This window comes from Hydra viridissima, unplaced genomic scaffold (genome assembly GCF_058129835.1).
Source record: "Hydra viridissima isolate aposymbiotic clone 2 unplaced genomic scaffold, HvirCarnegie_v1 scaffold_4, whole genome shotgun sequence".
NCBI lineage: Eukaryota > Metazoa > Cnidaria > Hydrozoa > Anthoathecata > Hydridae > Hydra > Hydra viridissima.
The window spans coordinates 13,272,427-13,296,194 of NW_028324303.1; the positions used below are offsets into that span (position 1 = coordinate 13,272,427).

Sequence of the window (23,768 nt, forward strand, 5' to 3'; positions counted from 1 at the left end):
ATTTAAATTTCAGGCAATAATGAAGAGAAAACCTATCACGAATCATATCAAGAAAATTTTCACGGTAATAAAATGCACTTGAACGCACTTTAAATATATTTAAGCCAACTAAACAATATCTAAATATATTAAATGATATTATTTGCATTAAGTAACTGAAAACTACAGTTAGTTTAATTACATATTCTGTGTAATATGCGGAATGTATTATCACAACCAAGTAAACTAAAGCTATTATTTAATGTGTTATTGGCGCTGCTGCTGTTTCGCATTTTTAAAATATCTCTTAATCTGTAATTATTCAATCTTACAACTTAATTATGTGTAACTATACCTCTTCGTTACTTATTGTTTTTTTAGTCACTGCAGCTAAAGTCCATACTACGCCGAGGTATTTACAACAATTGCACTAATGTGAGTTTTTGGAACAGAAATAAATGTTACATGTGACCGGCTGGGAGAAAAGGTACCATGAATGCGACCACTAAATAGCGAGAAAATCAGTAAAATACAAGCTGAGGTCAAATTTTAGCTATTTTCATTCTTGATGTTTTTGCTTTGTATGAACTCTGAAGTATGTTTTGCACAATTTTTTAGATTTTTTATTTATCACTAATCATTATTTATTAACAAAGTATCATAATATGGAAAGTGATACATTTTTAAAGCCGTTTTTGCAAAAAATGCATGTTCGAGTAGTATTATTTGTAAACTTAATATCTCCGGAATTCGTTGGAATATCATTGTGAAGTTTTTTTTACGTTAATGCCAATGTGCAAACTACCATAGTGAACATATTGGCACTTAACTCCATCCCGAACTTTTGATACTTTTTCTTCCAGCCGGTCATATATTATTTTGTGTCAACAGACGTTTTCTACACCGAAACCTGTTAGAAAGTGGAATTGAATTTTTGTAAGGCTGCATGTTAAGCAGTGATGATAGTAATAATAACACGAATAAGAAGTATGTAAACCTAACGAGAAAAAGTGAATAAACCATTTTGAAGAAAAAAAGTGTTTTGTGTTAAAGCACTTTTTTTTTTACTATAGCGCCATTTTAATATACGCGTGATCCGGAAAAAGAAATCGAAAGCGATGTAAACAAAAAGTTATGATTTATCAATAGCTGCCCTCCTAACATGTTCTCAAATAATTTTACAATTAGAAACTTCTGAAAAAATATAGTTGAGATTATAAAAAATATAGGTTCTCATTATAAGTAAGGTCTATATATGTCTTGAAAAAACCTTGAAATTTAATTGCATGCGAATATAAACAACTGAAAAAGCAGTTTGTCAATAACGCTAAAGCTAAGCATTTTAAAGACAAAATAAAATAAAATCTGATTTTAAAATTCCCAGATTTTTTCTAATACTGAAGTTTAGTCAATTTACAGCATAACAAAACAAGTTTTACAGAACATTCAATTGTTTTACTTTATGTTTGTTTTTTTTGTTGTTGTTATGACTTTTTTTTTTTTCTACTTTTCTTTTGTCTTATTTAGGTCATTGCATTGTATTAGTGAATTACTATTTGCAATGACCTGTGTTTTTTGTAACATCCTAAACACAAAATATATTGATATTGGTTATTGTTGATGGCTTACAAGTAATGACAATATTGCACTACTTTTGGCCAAAAACTATGTGATACTGATACAACTTAAGCTGCTATTGTTGTTTACAAATTTCTATTTTCTGAATAGGTCTAATATTTTTTTTTTTTTTGTCTTTAGATGGAACTGCATGACACAAAATTTAAATTCATGTGCAGAGTTTGTGGCAAATGGCTTCGAAAAAAGCAATTCTCTATGAGTAGCCTAAAAAAAATTATTTTTTTTTGTAAAACAGACAGAAATAAGGAGCATTCACCCCAAAAGAAAACGTCATAAATGTTACTACAAAATTAATGATTTTAACAGACTTGCAACTACACAACAGCAACTGTATAATGTGTCAGATGGCTGAGAAACTGTAAAAGGGGTAAAAGCCACACAATCACTTTTGAAAATAAGGAAATTTTTTTTTAGAAAGATCTGGAAAAAATAAGCATTGGACTATTGCCATGTTACATTAATTAAAAGAAAGCTTAACGCCTACATACAGTCTGAGTGGAAAAGTAGACATGTCAGAACTTAAGAATGAATTAAACCCTTACCTAGAGCTATGTCTATACTTAATGTGCAACAAAATACTAAAACTGCCTGTTACACTAAAATGATGTGAACACTTGTCTTGCTTTTTATGTTTATTTGAAGAAATGAAACAAAAGCATTTAAATAAGATATTTTATTCAAAATTGGAAGAAAATGTTTATTATGGCAACTTGATAGCAGGTAAGAAAATCTTTTCCTTACTTAAAATGTTAACACTTGTATGTTCCTCATGCAAAATGAGATTCAATGCATTAAAAGAATATCAATCATGTAAGTTGTATGTATTGCAAAACCATTGCCCTTTTTATTATCATCATCATTACCATCATCGCCATCCACATCATATAGGTCAAGTATCACTATATCTGACATGTTTAAACTAACTAAAGATAGTGATATTACACTAGAAGTAGAAGAAGCAACACTTCACATCATTAAACAAAAGATGAAAAAATCAGAAGGCATATCAGTTCAATTTAAAAGTGGAGGAACTAGAATAACTTTTCTCTAATTAAAAAAAAAAGACAATAAAGTAAGCTTTATTAAGTCATAAATCATAGTTAATTCACTTGTTTTTACTTCCCAGTCAGTGTTATTTACACATACCCCAAAAGCTTATGTCAGTAGCAATGAGGGAGCAAAGTAAACTACCTGCTGCTGAAATTCTTTCATCAAGAGACACCTTGAACTTGTAGTAGGCACTTTGATTAATGCACTTGGCAATTAAGCTTTAAAATCAGCGGTTAAGTCTCTTCCTCCAGAGACAAGACAATCAATAATAGCAAATTCAACCATAAAGCATGTTGAAATAAGGGCAACTAAAATGGTAGCTATATAAAAAGATATGGATATCTTATGGGAAAAGCTTAAAACAATGTCTAGGTAATTGCAATTGGATGATGATCTCATCAGTTACTTATTGGTAAACACATAAACTGTAATAACTTTTGGCTTAAAACATTTGACATAAGCAAAGCTCATATGCTTATCAGAGTGTATTTGCTGAAACTTAATCTTGAGATGAGATTGTTGTTGAAAACACTCCTTTCACTTTTTATAAAGAGGAGAATGGAAAGTTTGAATAAATCTAGCACCTTAAGGTTACATAAAAGATCTACCAACATATTCTCAGACATCTTGATCAACTAGAAAGGTAACTTTAATAAGCTAAAATTGAAATCTTTAGAAAAAATATTCTTTTAGTAAATGCAACAAATATCAATTGCAAATGACTCATCCCTTATACTAAAGCAATTTTTAACACTGCTATTATAGCTTTCAGCATAAAAGTAACATGATTTGTTTATATTTTTAAGTTGCTAAATAATTTATAATTTTGTTTTTATATAGCTGTATTGGTCTTGTACGTGATAAGTTCATTCCTGAAAAAGTTATTTGAGTTAAAATTGGAGGAGATTATGTAGGAGGAAGTTTTAAGACAAGCTACCAACTTGTAAATGCTTAAAATCTATATAGTAAACAAAATACTATTGTTTTCAACATTTTTGAGACATTTTTTTGATTTCAAGAGCAAATAGAAAATATGCAATGAAAGTAGTAAAAAAGAGGTTTTTATATATCTAGAGGTATCAACATTACAGTATTTATCTTTAGTGATTATGAATTCCTTTTTGCACTTTATGATATTTCAGGAGCTACAGGTGGGATATTATTAAAAATAATGAAATTTGAAAAATTTTTAGTATTTTTTTCTTAAGAAGACACTGTTGTCTGTTCTGTTGTGCAAGAGCAAATGAAATGAAACTTAGTAGAACAAAAATACAAAGTTGTACACTTAAAAGTTTTCAACTGATTATTAAAAATTAATGGAGAATGGGGAGTCTTAAAAAAGATGCAAGAAATCTTAATAATGTCATGCCAGAATCAATCTTGAAGGTACCTCTAGATCATGTAAGATTACTATTTTTATTTAATTCAACTTTGACTAGTGATAATTAATTTGCTGTACAGCATCACTAAAATTTTTTAAGATTTTAACTCATACACATGCATGTATACCTAGGTTTCTTTACCAACTCTGCACATTGAAGAAGCCTATCTATTGCATATTCTAATTGCAGCAGATGGAGTATTTTAAAAAATAGCAGCAATAGTTCTGAAAAATATCATGAATTTATTTCAAATCAAAAACAACTATCAGATCTTCAAAGTACTATTTTTAATCTTGATGAACAAATAAAGCTGGTAAATGGTGCTATGGTAATGACTACATTAAGTAAGCCTGACAATGTGGAAATTAGTCAGTTTACTTTGTTCAACTTGTTTTTCTAAAAAAAAGAAAAAAAGGAAAAGGTAATTATTTCTTTAAAATGTGCCAATAATGATGTAATAATGTAATTCTATTTTTTAAAGAAATATTGTTCTGCTTTAAGGTGGTCTATAAATTTTTAAACTGTCAATATTTTGATTTTCAATGTAATATTTCTTAAAAACTATGTAATGAAAAAACATTCAGTGTAAATAAAAAAACTTTCAATGTGCTCATAAGCATGCTGAGTCAGTAAAACATTTTAAAACAAGGATTTCTTCTTAACTATTTAGAGTTTGAGTCTAAAAGTTTGCACAAAGGTTAATATTTTGATAAAGGGATTTGATCAGAATCACCATCATAACATTACAGATTAAAAATGGTAGCATTTTCAATAATGGTTTTTAAATTTATTATAAATTGCGTGCTGTCAATATCAATATCTCCAGGAAAGCAAACTATAATAACCTTATTTTGGTCAAACCCCTTCACAGTAATCTGATTTTAGGATATAATCTCCAAGTTAAAAAGAAAATTTTGTTACTTTTTTTTCTTTTTTTTCCATTATTTTTGTCATTTTCAAATACACCTAGAACACTAAGAACCACATTGAACGCCAAGTTTGAAACCTTCCCACATCCATTTCTTTTTTATTATGAAATAATATATTAGTTAAGTAAGCTAAGGGTATTAAAAACTTCCATAGAGATAGATAAAACCAAAAAAAGAAACAATCAAGTTTTGAATGAAAAAAGGAGGGGTGGTACATGTTTAACTATTTTGAAATGATATTTCAAGAATTTTGAAGACAAAATTAATATATGATATGTCTTAAAGTAATTTTATTCTGTATTATGTGTCTTCCTATGTAAAAAATATGGTATGCATTTATAAGGCTGCACCTAATAATGCACAAATAATGTGATATTCTACTAAAAGTTAACAAGCTTTCCTGCTTTTAAAATATTTTAAACACAATTTACTCAAAATAAATGATAATTTTTAGAACAATTTTGCACTAGGTCAACAACATATTCATTCCAATAACAAATATAGACAATCTATTTATTTAATTCTGCAAATTCAACAACATTTAACTTCAACCTTTTTTTAGCGTGTTCTGAATTTTTTTTTTTGTTGTCTTTTATACCTAATCCATGCTTCTTTTTTAACTCATGATTAATGGATTCACCAGCTTGTTCTGAATTAATTCCAAGACCATTATCAGTATTGCCCGCCTTAAAATGTTTTAAGGGACCCGTAAGGGTCCCTTAACGGTTAAGGGTATGTTAAGGGTTATTTTTTTTATTAGATTTTTTTTTAACAAAACACATAAATAATACTTTATATAATTTTTTGCCTTAATATAGTGTATATTTAGTAATTCTTAAATGTTAGGGTGTGTTTAGGGCAGATTCTAATAAAGGATCGGTTAGAGCGAAGTCAGGGCTAGCCCTTACATATAAGTCGACTAGAACTTTCTGTAATTTTAAAACTCGGAAAAAAAAAATTTTTCGGAATGATTTTGTAAGATTTTGAAAGCATGGTTTTTTAAACGTCTTTGGAAACAAATATGCTAAATGACCACAATTAATCATATATTTGTAGTTATTATATTACAATTTTAATATATCTAATATCGTGTTTTAAATAATACTATTGATTTTCAAAAGTTAACAATAAAATATGTTTCCATATCCAGTGTATAAATTATTGGCTTTAACATGGCTTCAAGAAATGAAAGAAGAAAACGTCAAAATGAAATGGATACTTTTATATCGAGATTGGAAGGTAAATAGTAAACAAATAGGCAGAAATTTTTTAATCTTCATAATCATATAAAGGAAATCTTTTAAAATCTTTACAGTATGTTGTTTTTTTAATCTCTATTAAAAGATTGACTTTTAATAGAGATTAAAAAGATATTCTTCATAGCAGAGTATTCTGCTTTTTTATTATTACTGTATATTATTTAAAATTCGAATTTTAAATTATCAAGTTTGAAATATTTTATATTTTACATATTTGTTTTAGGAGAAACTGACAATTATTTAACGCAGTTTGAAACTGTAGCAGTAAAAGAAAATATCACAATTGGCAAAGATTACTGTGATGATGAAAGTGTATCTTCTATTTTTGATGAGGCGACTGGAATATGTGATTCAACTGAGGATGAAAACAATGAAAGTAATTTCTTAATTTAAACAGATCAATTTTTTGTTGCAATTTTTGCACAATGTGTGCATAGTTTTTGACAATATTACTCAGTAAACACACACACTATATTGATTTTTTTCAGTAATTTTATCAAGTGCAGTTAGTCAATTTACACATTTTATAAATTGCTAAGATGATTAGCAAATGAACTTTTTTTTCTCAGGTGAAGTTCCATTGGAGGAGAACCATGAAAGTAACAAGGAATACAAGAGTAATTTCTCATCCCTGCATACAAAACTATTATATTTCTGTTTACTTTATAAACTGAGCAATAGTGCAATACTTTGTTTGCTTAACATTTTAACTGAGGAAGGAGTTGATGTTCCTGTGTCCGTTTATCTTTTTAAAAAACCTCTAGTTGCAAAGAAGATCCAGGTGTTAAAGAATACTCTTAACTGCGGTGGAAATTTTGGTTACTTATCGATTTTTGAAAATTTATTTTACTGTATTAAAAATAGTCTAGTGGTATTCAAAACGCAATATGTAGATCTTAAAATTAAAATTGGAATTGATGGTATTCCAATATTTAAAAGCTCACCGGTACATATCTGGCCAATTTTATTCATTATGAGAAAGGTAGGTTTTAATAAACCTATTCCTATAGCTGTTTATGCTGGTTTATGCAAGCCAAATTTTTCTGGGTTTATTGAACAATTACACAAAGAGTTAGTTATGTTTAAATCCTATGTTAATGTATCTGGATTTTTTATTAAAGTAACCAATGTTTTATTTATATGTGATGCGCCAGCAAGATCATTCTGTCAGTGTGTAAAAAGTCACTCAGGGTATAATGCCTGTCCATACTGCAGGATTCCAGGTGTGTATGCTACTAACAAAGTAATTTTTCCTTTTGGTTTTACATATCCTTCGCGTACTGACTGTAATTATAAATCACTATCTGAATCGAACCAATTATTTTTATCTCCTCTAGCTGAAGTTGCAAATTTAAGTTGTGATTTTCCCCCTGAATATATGCACACTGTTTGCCTAGGTGTTATGAGAAGACTTGTAATATCATATTTTTCAAACAAATATGGCCGGTTAAACTGTCAGGTAAGTGAAAATCTAAAAGAACTGTTAGAACAAAGAGTTAAATTGTGGCATGGAGCTTTACCATCTGAATTTCATAGGAAAATAAGATCTTTTCGTAATATAAATTATTTTAAAGCCACAGAGTTTCGAACCATTTTACTGTATACAGGCCCTCTTTTATTTAAAGGTATCATTCCTTTAAACTACTATAATCATTTTTTGTATTTACATTTTGCTATGTATGTGTTTATTGGAACATCACACAAACATTATTATGACAATGCTACTTCTTGTATACAGCATTTTCTCAATGATTTAAAGGAACTTTTTACTGAAAGTGCTTACACCTTCAATGCACATATGCTATTACATTTACCAGAATTTGTGCAGCAACTAGGACCATTAGATAAGTTTTCTGCTTTTCCTTTTGAAAATTATTTGTATTTAATAAAACAACGTGTAAAAACTGGAACTTATGTATTTGAACAGTCCATTAACTCTGTTTTGACTATTAGAAGTTTATATTCCAGTATGCCAAAAGGAAGTTTTGTTTTCTCCAATAAATATCCCAATAATACTGCTCTTGTTGTGTATCAATCGAATATAGTTCCACTTATTATAACTTCTATTAGTGACGATCATATTGCTTCTGGATCCTTATTAATATTTAAATCAGATTTATATATTCATCCTTATCCTTCCAGTTCAATTGGTATAGGTAGGTATATTCTGTCTAACATAATTGTAACTGGTGTGAAGATCATTAATAAATGTATTTCTTTTATTGATGGCAATGAGTACATTATTATTCCATTTGCAAATAATGTTTTTAAGGGTTGACAAACAATGAGTGTGTCATGATCGAATAATTCTTTTGTTTTTATGTCATAGTAGATTTTATGTTATAAACTTTTAAATATAATATATTTAAATGATTTAAATTTTTTGTTTTTAAAATTTTGTTTTTTTTGTTTTGTACATTGTTTTTTCTAAGAAATCAAGCACATTTAAATAACTTTCTTATTTTAAAAGTTCTATTGCTAAGTTTTTGTTAATAATTTTTTAATTTTTTGGTTGTCAAAAGTAAGAAAAAGTGTATAAATACAATTATAATAAAAATATTTTTTTTACAATTTTGCAATAAAATACGTTTTTAAATTCTCTAGTTTACATGTTTTATCTTCAAGAAACGTTTATTTAAAAAAATATTTTTAATTTTCTATTCAATTGTTATTGATTTAAAAAAAAGAAGCAAAATAATGTTACAATGTTTTAATTGTTTATTCTCTTTTAATTGTTTATTGTTATTGCTACAATAATTAGTATTATATATATATATATATATATATATATATATATATATATATATATATATATATATATATATATATATATATATATATATATCATAATTAAATCATATTTGAGAAATTACACAATCACGTTTCAATTAAACTATTTTCAAAATTTAGAATAGTTATTCAAATGTCATCTACAATAGAGTATGTGTATCAAAAATATGTTTTAACTTATTGTTTACATTACAAATCAATATCAATTGTTCATGTTGATGATATCATTGGCTGGACTGAAGAGGAGTTTGAGAAACTCAAAATTTGTAGAAGAGTAGAGTTAGTGGTGAACAATGATGATAGTATGAATAAAGTAAAGTTTTATCATTTTTTGTTTAATTTGATTAATTACAATTCAAAGCTTTATTATGTAAATCTATTGTTTATTAGGTTTTAGTTTTGCAATGTGCAACAGATTATGAGGGACTCAAAGAAACTTTAAAGTTTGTTTTTGAAATGAAAAGAAAAAAACAAACAATAAGTTTTATACAAACTCATTTTAATCCGGTCCGTGGCCTAAACCGACAAAGACTGCCTCCAGTTTATGTAAGTATAAAGTTTAAAGGTTTTAAATAGGCTAATATATGTTTTATTATTTGCTTTGATTTAGACTTAAGCTGTATACCTTCTGAAAGGGTTTATTTAATTTTTATTTTTATTCAGCCTCTTCACACAGCTTCTGAAGATTCAAATTTTGATACAGATCCTTCTGAGTCAATCGTAATATTTTAATTAATGCAGATTATAAAATTTATTTAATACTCTTTTATTTATAAAAATATTTTAATATTTTAGGCACCACATAATCAGGATACTGCTGCTAAAGCAGTTGCTTTAAAGCCTCTGCCACTTCTTAAAACTCAAAAAAATTCTGTTTCACTTAAGGTAGTTTTTAATTTTGCCAATGAAATGTTTTAATTATTAGATTTCTTTTTGAACAATTGCAACAAGTTTCTACATTTTTAGAGTTCAAGTGAAAACAATGTCCAAACATCATTAAATGTATGTAAAGTAATAACTAAGTTCTGATATAATTTTTCACGATGATTGATTTTTAATAGCATTTTAATAGCAAGTATTTTCAAGTTTTTAATTTATGTCTTTCTCTTCGATAAATTCAATTATTTATTTATTGAATTAAATTGAATTTATCAAACACTTATTTTTGTATTGATATTTTATTTTTGGAAGGTTCCGAGTGTACAACTACCTTTACCTACCCAACAAACTGTAAGTTTTTAAAAATTGTGATCTAAAAGTTGTGATCAATTGTGTTTTATATATATATATGCAAACAAATTTTAACTTTAGTCAAGTCCTCGTGATTTCTCTGATTCAAGTTTATTGCGGATGCACGATAGTATGCTAGGTGTTTGTAACCGTCTTAACATTGAACCATTTAGTGCACAAGGTTTGAATATTTGTAATTTTTATAATTTGTAATTTGTAAAATAAGTGGCAGAAGTATTACATATTTTCATTGTGGTTATCATAACAGGACAGTTTCTTATGAATGCGTACATTTTACGTGAATTGACATCAATCCACTCTAAGTTAAATAATCTGGAACAATGACAGGGAAGATTGGAGGCACGTGTTTGCAGTGTTCCTGTTGATCAGAATATTCCTGTTGATCAGAACACCTCAAATATCCAATTTCCTGTTTTTACCTCTCTGCTGCAATATTCTGAAATTGCTAAGCACCCAAAGAATATGGTAAGTTTTTTGATTCATTTCTAGTTATGCGAGTATACCCATGATGCGTTTGCTAAATACATACACGGTGTATATATTTGTATAATACACCTCTTGACAAAAGATTTTAATGAGATAATACATTTATGTTGTTACGTAGCAGGTACGTACCTGATCATTTTTAGTTATCATGGATGAAGCTTGAAGGAGGGATAAATGTCAATGACCATATTTCTCGTGTATTAAACAAATTGCTGACATATGACCTACAGCGAAATATCAACAGGACTGGAAGTCATGGCAAGCATAAGTTTTTTGATAACCTGGAAAATCTGCTCAAAAGTGAGTTTAATTCAGATTTTTGTATAAATAGGAATCTGTCTGTGAGTCAACAATTTGACTCATAGTGTTTGATTTAAAGACAATAACAAAAAGATTGATTCAAATAAAAAAATAATGAGTAACAAAAATCAGTCTATAACCTCATTATAAAACTATTTTACTTGTATACCTTTTTACCTGAAATTTTATAAATTTTTAAAATTATATTATGATTCTATAAAATAATCTGTTATACGTGTGAAGCCATATATATTTAACTATAGTGTTTGTATATATGATTATATATTTTAATTAATATTAAGTGATTGTTTTGTTATATTTATAGCGTCAACTATTCATTTTTTCCCCGGTACCACGACAAAAGAAATTGAATTAAAAAAGGCTCGATTTTTTAACAACGCCAGAGATCGCTCTGGCGGTCGACTGCGGCGAGGTCTAAAAAAGACCGATGTTTCAATAGAGGAAGACAAAGATGACGGTAGTAACGAGGGTAGCGAAGAAGACAGTGATAACGCTCCTCAACAGAAAAAACGGAAGACTTTTTTAAATAAATATTAGTATCGTGTTTTAAATAAGTTTTTTTATGGATACTTTTATTACAAGTTGTAATGCTTTCGATAAGTAATAATATTACAAGTTGTAATGCTTTCGATAAGTAATAATATAAATAATAAACTATAAAATCTATAAAAAAAAGTTTTTATTGAACACTTATAAATAAACCTTGAAGGTGTCAAATTTTATAGAATTTTTATAATTTAACTATATAAATTTGTAGTGTTTTTATTATTTTATTTAAAAAAAAAAAGAAAAAACAACCACGCTTTACTACTCATTTTTTGAGTAGTGAAGCGTGGTTTTTTTTTTGGTCGCTTTAGGGCTAGCCCTTAAGGGACCCTTATATTCGGCGCGGACATTTTCGTCAGGGTCCCTTAAGGGACCCTTAAGTTTTTTTAAGGCGGGTGGTATTTTTTAGCAATTGTGTAATATGGTTAACTGCAATATGAACTTTCCAGTTGATGTTTCTGGTAGTGTATACAATACTATTCTCTCTGCAAATCATGATTGTCTAGTAAAGTTAATATAGGATTATGTTTTGTACAGTTAATGTGATTCTGGATATGCTTCTAAACTTCAATGACACAAGCTCTATTCATCCAACCAGAAGGGTTTTCTAATCCTAAGTTAGCCTCTGGTGCACCATTTAAAAATTCTTTTTTAAAGTAAAGTAGAGGAAATATAAAAACTGGTGGGGTTGTGTTGCCAGTTGCTTTAACTATGGCACAAAATATGATCATTTCTCCTCATTCTGCATATACAGCTTTTCCTACCTGCTTTATTCCCTTAGCAGCAACTAAACCTGGAATTTGCGTTACAGTAAATACTCCCGTTTCATCTATATTAAAAATGCGGTTGTGTGGAATTTTATGTTTCTCTAAAACTTTTTCATAGTTTAAAAAAAATTCAGATGCATTGATCCGATTGAAGCTTGTTGCTTGTGAAAGACTTGTGTTTTCAGGTTTGCGTAAGCTAAGTGATGGATGCCTTCTCATGAATCCTTTCATCCAGTCTCCTACAGCAAGTTGAATCTCTGACTAAGATTTATCAATTTTAATTCAAAGACTCAAACTATAGTCATTGGACAATTCGAACTTGTTTATAAGTAAGACCATATCTTACTACTTTTAACTAAATATACCACTAGGAGTCCTTCTTGCAGAATTGTAAATATTTGCAGGTTTGTGTATTTAAAACTAAATGCATACTCCTTATTTATCTCTTCTAATTTCAAGGAATCTTTGTATTTTTAAGCCTGTTATATAAACTTATAGCAGGTATGTTATTGGTTTTAGCACTATTTCTGATTTTTTTTTTATCTTTCATACCATATTAATTGCTACGCATATTTTTTCCTTTGGTAGTATCTTGATTTTCTAATGTACTTGCGTGGCATTTTTCTGAAAGCATATAAATAATTATTTAAATAACTAGTATGTAAACAATTATATTTAAATTCCATAGGTGCATAGTACATGAAAGCATTAGCAAATCATTTGAGAATAAGAACCGCATTGTAAAAAATATGTTTTACAATACCACACTTAACCAAATATATATGTAATCTACAGAACAGATGTTAAAAATTCTGTACCAATATTTCCCGATTTTAATGTACCAATCCTCACTCTTTACGTGTGAAGACTTTTTGAAATACTTTTTTTAATGTAATAAAAAACTTTTCACTTTTTAAATTTTTTTTTTTTTTTGGGTATAAGGTTTAAGGTTTTTGGGTATAAGGGTATAAGGTAAACTTAAGTTGGAACAAATTAAAACTCATTAGTTAACACTCAAAAAAAGTAGCTTATTCACCATATATGATTAAATGTGAAAAAAAACAACAAAAACAAAAAACAAAAGGTATAAGGTATACATGTAACAAATGCTTAAAACCTAACAATATTTTCTGTGTGAGAAGTGATTATAAACAACATTTGGTATCTGCATTCAAAAGTAGAAATTGATTTAAAACGGCTAAATATTTGCCTGAGTACCAATGCTCACCCTGTACTGATGCTCCCCCTCTAACCCACACTGTTAAAAAAAATTCTCAAATTTATGAAGGTTCAACTACTTTCCTTTTATAAAACTATAAAATGAGTTTTTGTCTTTTATAAAGTTGAAAAAATAAAAAAACCGAACAGCTCATTATTCATGAATAGAATTAAAATTCATCTTATTAACTTAATAAATTTGTTTTTGCCATTGTTTCAGCCATTGTTTTCAAGGCATTTTGTATCATTCTTTTAAAAATAATGAAGATTCTTACAACAATCGCTACAAATTGCTTGAAGATGGTTTGCTAAATTTTGATCGTAGCTATCCCAGATAAACACTTTTATTTTTTCTTTAGTATCTCTATTAGTTTTATGAAGCTTTGTAGACTTTTTACCAGAAGTTTTAAAACAAATAGCATATGCATTGTTGACCTTAATTTAAAAACGCTGAAGCCGCTGTTTACCGAAGTATATACACCATCTTTTAATTGAGAAGTAGATGTTATTTTCGTAAAAATGGCGGATAGTTTTAACTAAAAATTTTATCTTTTTTGGTTTGCCTATAATTTACGACTCCATTGGAGGTTTTTACCAATCAAATATTTGTTTTCATATGTGTAATTGAATAAACATAAAATAAAATTTGATGTGGGGAGAAATCAAACCTGGCGATTACTCTGAAGCATAGTGAGGAGTGAAAATAGTGAGAAGTAAAAAAAATTATCCCAAAATAAGCATTGTTACTTGTTGCTATACAATTGCTAAGGGCTTCTTTTTCAAATCTTACTCATAAAACAGACATTTTTTTGGATTTTTTTTTTTTTTTTATAAACTTACAAACATACATTTTTGAAATGCAATAATTATACAATAATTATATAATAATATATATTTTTCAAATTTATAAAAAAGAAAACAAAATTGGGAAATTTCGATATTTTACAAGCTAGTACCACCTTAAGTGCTTTGTTAGTTAAAACCAATGTTTCCACGTGGAAAACTACTGCTACTATTTAATTAATCTTAGTTTAAAAATAATTTCTATAGGCAATACAGTGCCATACTCTGGAAGATGAATACTCTGGAAGATGAATATACACTGAAGAAAGGGGAGCGATCGTGCACCCAACAGATTGAAGCTGAATTACAAAAAGACAAATAAAATATAGTTATAATGATCAATAAGGTAGGGGAAAGGTGCCAATGATGACATCCTTAACTTTAATGTTTTACTGAATCATTACCTTAAAACTTAAAAAATAATTTTTGACATGGGTGTATTCCCTCTAACATGCAGAATGACAATGAACCTCAGAATTTTAACTTTTTTTGCTTTTCTGTAAGTTTATACTACTAAACAAACAAAAAAAATATATATATATATATATACCATCATAGGCAACTAACTGCTCCTATGATGGCACGCTTTAATTCATTTAGACAAACAAGGATTATTTTCGTTTTTTTTTAATGGAAACACAACTTATCAGAAAAACAAAATAAATATTTGGTATATAAATATAGTTCACATACAGGGGTTGGACAATAAATAATGGTAACACCTTCACAAACAAACAAATCTGTTCTAATAAGGGGTAGGACCCCCTTTGGCAGTAATTACAGATTGAACTCGGCGAGATATTGACTCATACAATTTTTGAATGTGTTCTAATAAAATTTTTGTCCGTTTTTCTATTAAAACTGTCTCTAGTTCTTTTAGTGGTTTTGGTGGTGGATATCGACTTCTTAAATTATTTTCGTGCACCATAAATGTTCAGTAATATTAGGATCGTTTGCCTTTAGCAACCCTAAAACTGATTTCTAAAATATTTCTCCCCAGAGTAATATTGTGGAAATCAGTTTTAGGGTTGCTAAAGGCAAAGGAGACTAGATTTTAGCCCTTGTATACTATTTTTGTATACTAGATTTTAGCCCTTGCATTGAAACAGAAGATGGAACTTTCTGATGTGGGAGAACTCATTTCCAAATGTGTTAGTTTCTCAAACTCTTGTGTTTATCTTTTTTCTTAGCCTGATCACTTTTTTCTCTAGTCAATGATGATGCAAATAACCTTCAAAAATATTTGAATTGAAGGTATATATTTCATTTTTAGCAAAAGCATGTACAAAATTGGCTGACGTAACACTTTTAAATATGAATTGTTTAAAAAAATGAGTGACAACTCTAACTGAATGCTGTCTTAGCCATGCCTGAATCTCTTGATCATAATATATTTGTAATAGACTAAAAAATTCAGCATCAAGTTATGGACACGGTGTGCGCAAGAAAACAAAATAGTTCAATGCCATTTTCTTTTGCACATTCTAAAACTGCCTGGTTTTATGAATATTGCGGCCATCTAACAGAAAAAGGTTTTGTTTTTTTTTCGATGATTTAGAACAGTACACAAAATGTTCAAGCCATTTTAAGAAAATCTCACTTATCATCCACCCTTTTTTTCTGGCAAAATGCTTTAGTGCCTATTGGAGCATAATCCTACAACTCATTTTTTAATCTTTTTCGAGGAAAAATAAAGATTGGTGGTACAAAAGTTCCAATTACATTCATAGAACAAACTACAGTCAAGTGCTGACTACGTTTAGCACTACTTAGTGCCCCTATTTGTTTTCAATCTTTAGTAAAAAGTACTATTTTTTGGTATTTTTTTTTTTTTTTTTTTTTGCACAGTGCTTAAACCTGATTCATCAACATCGCATATGTTTTCAGGAGGAGATTTATACTGTTCCATTATTGCAGATAATTTGGTAAAATAACAGTTGATATTTTTTTTTAATAAAAGCTTGTGTACGATTAAATGATGTATTTTCTAGTATTTTCAATGAAATTTGTGGATTACGCTTTTGAATATCCGCTTTGTCATTTTTTTTCCAGCCACTCTAAAATCTTGATAAAAACTACGCTTGATACTATTTTTTTCCACTATTTCAAACATCAGCTGTCTTAGATCTTTAGTGGTTAAATCAAAAAACCTTGTCTCCATATCCATTAAGTGCATACTTAATTCATCTTCTATGGCATGACATAGTATTGCTCTAAATCTCCTTTTGTAGCGTTATTGCCTTTTTTATAACTTCGACGCAATGTTGTGGTTGAAACATTGAACGTTTCGGCAGCTACTTGTCATCCCAATTTTTTTTCACTAATGTTTGTTAAGGCATTTTTGATTGCTGTTTCTTCCCACTGGTATCTTTTCATTTTACTAACAGCCGTTATAATTTTATTAACAGTCGTAATAATTTGACAAAGTAAATTCGCTATTAACTATTCTAAGTACATAAATGTATAGCTAATAAAAGTAGCATATATTCTTTTAGCTGTGTGTGTGTGTGTGTGTGTGAGATAAGTAAAAAAAATACTTCTTCACTCAAGAGTGCTCAATAGCCCGCTGGCAAGAGTAATTACATATACAATACAGCAAAGGATGACAACTTTGTTGGTTCTTAAAGTTTCATACTGGCGTACCGGCAATCATCAGCCAAAATACATAATGAAAAAAACATTTCAAAAGAAAACATTAAAAGAAAACGAAAAAACCATTAGAAATGTTTTTAAAAAAGTATTGCTCTTTAAATTAATAAAATTAATGGCTTCAAATTAGTCTTTACTGTAAAATGACGCAAGCATATATTTATTCATATGCCTACACTTACCAGCTCTTGTTTTTTGTTTAAATAAATTTGCGTCCCTATAGATGGCAATTTCAGTTTTTTCATTTAAGCATAGGATGCATCTTCTTGTGGTTGGTTGGTAAGGTTGGCATTTTCTGATTGTACTCCATTTAATCATTTTCCCTTTTTTTCTTTTATGCGCCACACTTCCTTAGATAGTTCGGTGTCGTTTTTGAACCTTTCGGTGTTAAACGACTTAATGTGGTTTGCGTATCGTAACTTAAAAGGTGGTTCACTTATGCCAATATATGCTTTATCTAAATAGTTCAGAAGGTCGGAAGAAATAACAGCTTTGTATAGTGTGTTTACAGTCAAGCAAAGTTAATTTAGGGGACAATGCAATTTTCTGATACAATTGTAGGGTTTGTTATTTTGATCTGCAATTTCGTCAATGATTTCGGCATGCAGCTGTAACTAACTTTTAAAGTGTTTTTGTTGAATAACCATTAATCTGTTGAATATCTTGTTCAAAATATGCTTCGTTGGAAAATGCTTGTCTACCAAATCAAGAAATGATTTGCCAACTTTTGTGATGATATTTTTGCTAAATGGTGGGTTGAACCATATAATATTATGCTTTCGATTATACTTCTTTCTTGTATTATTAGGGGTATTATTATATTTTAATTTATAACTATAACCTGCTTTATTTAATGCTTCTTCATAACACTTAATCGCTTTGCTGAATATTTTCTCACTGGATCAAAGTCTCGATAATCTGCGTTCCAATGAAATGGGTATTTGCCTAATAATATTTCGAGGATGGTTTGGTTCTTTATGTATATAATTTATTCCTTGGCTTACTACAGGGTTGATAAGTGGAATCGTTTAGGTTCAAAGTGATATCCAGGTAGTTAACAATTTTTAAGTTGCATTTGATGGTAATACTTAATCCATAATCTTTTAAAATTTTTGTGATTGTTTTCTTAACTCTGGGGCCACTTAGGTTTTTAAAAACCGCCAAATCATCGTCTCTGTAAATACCTATAAATTTTTTTTTATAAACGGATGAAAGCTTATCTAACAGAAATATACCCACTAATTCGCAAACTTCATCTTCATCAAATGAACCCATTGCTACATCAAATAGACCACACCCTTTTTTTCATCCATGTCTTATTTCTATCAAACAGAAGAGATTTCCTAGAGTGGTAGACTGTTAACTACAAACGTGTTTCTCAGCGAAAGACATCACTATTCTCAGCAGTTCTTCACTGATTGATGGATAAAAATCATTAATATCGAAAACGATGAATTTTTGTAGTTTCTTGTCCTGAATACTCTTAAGCCAATCTATTAAGTCCTGCGTATTTTTCCATTGATTTAAATTCAATGTGCTCCTTATAATATTGTTTATTTTGTCTAAAATAGATTTGCATATTTTTTCCCACTCATTTTTTGCAGGATTTATTAACCGTACGCTGGGGTTATTTACAAAATTCTCTCTGTGGTCTTCAAGTGTTATAAAAGCGCTAGTTTCCCCATTGATATGCATCTTGCTTAATTCAGCTGTGCCTGTCATGATTTCTTTAATCTTTCAAAGATTAGACGACTCATCTGTATGTGTCATTGTAAGCGTCGAATTCCTCATGTTTTCTATGTCCCTTTTTATGCTTTGTTGAAATGCGCTGCGTACCTTTCGAAATTTAATGATTTTCACTACTTCAACTGGTTCTTTTTCAAAAGCAATCATTTCCTTCACTTGTGGTGGGCATTTGAATTTTTGTTCTTGTAGCATGTACCGTAAAACGGGGTGACTTTGATACGCGGGGTGACTTTGATAATTTTGCCTGTTAGTTTCAAAAGTATTGATTTGGAGATGTATTTGCAAAATTAGAAACTTTTTTTGTTTTTTTCCCAGTACATTATTATATTTTGCGTATATTTTTGAAAATTTAATGATTGTGAAGTGATTCTAGCTTGTGCAAATGTGTTGGGATTAACAAGACTTAAACAACAAAATAACGATTTTTACATGTACCAAAAAAATACCAAAAAACATATGATTTTAATTTTTTGGAATAAATTTTTTTCTAAAAATCTATACTTAGATGTTCAAGTGGTATATTCCAGTTATAATACCACTGTAATATACCACTCATTTTTGTCAATATTCAAACGAGTTCACACTTCACAGGTATAGCAAAATACCGTGTGAAGTGTGTAAGTGAATATATTCAAAACAAAGATAATAAACAACATCTATTAACAAACTACTAAACTAACAACCATCTGTAAATGTCTAGTTTATAAACAAATGGAAACAGCTGACTGGAATGTGCTTAAAAGCAGTATAGAACGTCATATAAAAAGTCAGTGTGAAATTGAAACCGATAGTCAAACTGTGCGATGTGCGCACAAAAAAAACCGTAAAATCTTAAAAATATATTGTAAATTGTGTTGTAAGTTAGTAAAACTCAAAAAAAAAAATATTAATGGCACTTGTGAAGGTGGCTTAATTAATAAGCTTTTAAGAAATAATAAACTATCAAAGTCACCCCCAACGAAGGATTGAGATAGATAACATTTTTGACTTAAAAAAATATATATTAGAACCAAAAAAAAAAATTATATTTAACGGAATCCTATAAAGGAAAGGTATAATGTTATATCGAAAAAATAAAATTCAAAAAAAAATTTATACGAAAGAATTTATTTGCAAAAATGCTCGAAAACCTATCAAAGTCACCCCGTTTGACGGTAACCTTCCAACGCATTCTTTTTTTTTGATTAATTCAATTTTCTCCATTAGCTTAATTTCATAACTTTTTTCTGATGGGATCGGAATATTTTTCATTGAGTATTCAAAGTTGACTTTCTCCATCGTGAGAATAAAAAATTTAAGAGTGAGAATTAAAAATCTAAAAATAAAAGGATATTATTATTACTATTATTTATATTATTATTATTATTGTTATTATTATTATTATTATTGTTAATGTTATTATTATTATTGTTATTATTATTATTATTATTATTATTACTATTATTATTATTATTATTATTATTATTATTATTATTATTATTATTATTATTATTATTATTATTATTATTATTATTATTATTATTATTATTATTATTATTATTATTATTATTATTATTATTATTATTATTATTATTATAATAATAATTATTATTATTATTATCATTATTGTTGTTGTTATTTTAAAAAATTTCAATATAATTGTTCTTACCAGTCTGCTGGTAAGAACAATTACATTGAAATTTTTTTTTTATGTATTTTGGCTGATGATTGCCGGTACGCCGTTATGAAACTTTAGGTACCAACAAAGTTGTATTTTCTATACACACACACACACACACACACACACACACACACACACACACACACACACACACACACACACACACACACACACACACACACACACACACACACACACACACACACACACACACACACACACACACACACACACACACACAATGTATGTTTGTTGATTACAAAAACATTATTTGTGCAAAAGGGACGAATTTTAACCAGAGGTAACGAAATACTAATATAAGCCCGAATTTTCACCTGAGGTAACGAATTACAAATATACGCATGTACTTATGCACCGAACCAATATTTTTAGAAATATGACCAGTATGCGATCATAGGCACCTTTCCCCTAATTCAGAAATGCGCCTTGTTTGTTCATTAAAAAAATTGAATGCCAAGAACAGCCAAAAGAAGTTAATAGAAGATCTCTTCTAAATTTTAAAAGAAGTTTGGTTAAATAAATTTCTACGATTAAAAACCTAGAATGTAGTGTCTCAAAAATCTAAACCAATCACGTGTAGCTAATAAATAACAAATGTTAACGAACGTTTAGATGTCCCATCTGTTGTTTTGAGTTTTTAATTATACAACTTGGTTATCTCATAAAAAGCAGCTCCATTTCAATCAAGCTTAACTTTACGCAAACATCAAGCAGTTAATAAAACTAGTTTTTGTCCAAAAAGGTTTTCATTCAAAAAAATTGATAATCATTTGTTATATCTTCGAATACTCTAGGGCGTCCAATCAATTCAAATGGAATTTATTAAATTTTCTCCAATGTAAAGATACACATCAAAACAGGCAACAATACTTTGCTTTTAGAAAAGTTTCAACTTTCTTCATTGCCTCATTTAAAATCACTTTTGAAAGGTAGCATTGATCCGACATCAGAATTGTTGTTAAAGCTGACTGCTATTTTAATTGATGAATTTTTTTTTACAGAAGGGTGTCTAATATTATGGAAGAAATCAGATTGGTGTTGTTGATGATGGTAACTTCTACTCCAGTTGTGTTCATGGTGGTTAGCTGAGATTTATCAATCCCCTTTGCTATTAATAGACATCCGCATTACAAAAAAAATTCTCAGTTTTTAATGGAAGTTATTTCTCTTGGCGCAAATACTTTTCTTCATCAGTTTCCAGTGAGATTTTCTTTATTTGATTTTTCTTCAAGTTCTGTCGAACGTAGACAAACATATCCACATTTTCTGGGTCTAGACAGCTTCTGCAATCACTGACAATTTATTGTTGATCTAATTTTTGAGAACTTCCATAGTTGCAGATAGTTTATACAACTGAGAAATCACGTTTTAAACAGTCAGAAGGTCAGATGAGAGTATTTCTGAATTATTTTTGATCTTCTTCATTGCTGGCAACACGAGAATCATTGTTTCAAAATAGTCTGATATAGGAATTCTGCAGCCAAGTGACAAGATCAGATTTTTTTCCTTAATGACTCCCATAAATACTCGAAGACGAAGTATGGATCTTGTAACAGGATTAACTGTTTTTACATGCAAAACCTCCATTTCCTTGCAGCGGCGAATTATTTCCAATGCTAGTGTACTTTGGTTGACAATTATTGTAAACAAGATTTTTAGTGACTCAAGAGGGCATAAATAGTAGTAAGGTTAAAGAGGTATGCGCTCTAGGGTTAAATTGAAGGCAATGCGGAGGTTTAGGTTCAGGTTGATGGTGTGGGGATTACTTGGTTAGGAAATGGCAAGGCTTGGGAATAGTTTGGTTAGGGCTGGGCAAAGTACAGTTGCTAAAAGGCTTAGGTTATGTTTACCGTCCTCAGTATATTTTATTATACAATACAGTAGCGTGCAAAAGTTTAGAAACACCTACTTTTTTTCAGTTTTTAACGCATAACTTTTCACAAACTTTCTCAAATAACCTGAAGTTTTTACCGAATGTGCTCTATACTATAACAATTCAAAATCCATTTCACAAAAGTTTTAAAACTCACCGGTCAATTAATTTTTATTGTTTTTTTGAAAAGGCTTCCGTGCAAAAGTTTAGAAACAGTATAATATCCCGCAATTATACCAGGTTTTTGTAAACAAAAGCATTATAAAAGGTCAAATTTTTTCTGAAATTTATTATTCGAATTAACTTGAGATATTTCAAAAGCAATGAAGTATAACTAATTGAGAAATTATTTTTGAAGTTTTATAATTCAATTACGTAGTGATATTTTAAAAGCATGGGAAAGGCTAAGGAAGTTTCAGATGAAATGAAGAAATTAATTATAAAAGTTGTGGGGAAAAAAAAAGACTTACAAAAGGGTTTCTGAACTTTACAATGTTTCTAAACCAGGAATATGTCACATTATGAAAAGGTTTTGTAAGCGCAAAACTATTGAAAGCAAGCCTCGCTCTAAAAGGGCTGATAGATTATTAGTAAGGTTTTGCAAGAATAATCCTCGTATGACTGTTGTCGAACTTAATTCAATTATGCATCAGTTTCATGGCACAAACTGAAGCGTTGATACAACTAAACGTTGATTACGACAAAATAATTTGTATGGTCGCCGTCCAGTTAAGAAACCTCTTATATCTGCGAGATATTTAAGAACCAGAATAAAATTTGCGAGAGATCATCTCAGTTGGACAGTTAATGATTTGTTAAAAGTCCTTTTCTCCGATGAATCAAAGTTTATGCTATTTAGTAGTGACGGAATTAGATATGTCAGACGTCCAATAGGAGATAGACTCAATCCAAAATATCAGTTACTACTGTTAAACATGGAGGAGGAAATGTTATGGTTTGAGGGTGTTTTAGTCGTGACAACCTGGGTCCCATTCATCGCATAAAAGGTATTATGGACCAGAGAGTTTATTTAGACATAATGAAGAACATCATGCTGCCCCATGCAACGGACAAAATAAATCGCAATCGGATCTTTCAACAAGATAATTACTCAAAGCATTGTGCCAGATCTGTTAAGGAATATTTTCAATCCAAAAAAGTCAACGTTCTTGAATAGCCTTCACAGAGCCCAGATCTCAATCCCATTGAGCATCTTTGGGAGTACATTGACAGGCAGTTAGTTGGTAGAAAACCAACCAACAAAAACAATTTATTTGGTTTGATTAAAGAATGTTGGTATAATATTCCTCAGGATGTTCTCATTAATTTAGTTGACTCGATGCCTCGTAGCTGTGATGCT

General features: G+C 29.1%; 1 protein-coding gene across 24 annotated transcripts; it reads left to right on the top strand.

Annotated features, from left to right (window-relative positions):
* Window positions 1-135: 135 nt before the first annotated feature.
* On the top strand, window positions 136-14,783 carry LOC145193775 (uncharacterized). Of its 24 annotated transcripts, none has more exons than XR_016451532.1 (11): window positions 216-520; window positions 1,738-6,217; window positions 6,461-6,613; window positions 6,807-7,460; window positions 7,575-7,696; window positions 9,148-9,340; window positions 9,418-9,573; window positions 9,691-9,912; window positions 9,994-10,029; window positions 10,219-10,257; window positions 10,339-10,384. XR_016451532.1 is itself a non-coding variant. In XM_090084222.1 (7 exons), the coding sequence occupies exons 5-7, from the start codon at window positions 6,151-6,153 to the stop codon at window positions 8,513-8,515; spliced, it is 1,929 nt and encodes a 642-aa protein (XP_089940348.1). In that variant the 5' UTR covers window positions 595-915; window positions 1,738-2,337; window positions 2,744-3,310; window positions 3,508-4,068; window positions 4,181-6,150; the 3' UTR covers window positions 8,516-8,560. The 24 variants fall into 24 exon arrangements, 16 of the variants coding, with proteins under 16 accessions (XP_089940340.1, XP_089940343.1, XP_089940346.1 ...); XR_016451533.1 differs by having other exon boundaries at window positions 7,635-7,696; XR_016451536.1 differs by lacking the exons at window positions 7,575-7,696; window positions 9,148-9,340; window positions 9,418-9,573 and adding exons at window positions 10,526-10,743; window positions 10,883-11,064; window positions 11,390-11,760 and having other exon boundaries at window positions 218-520; window positions 6,807-7,219; window positions 9,823-9,912; window positions 10,339-10,438.
* Window positions 14,784-23,768: the final 8,985 nt, after the last annotated feature.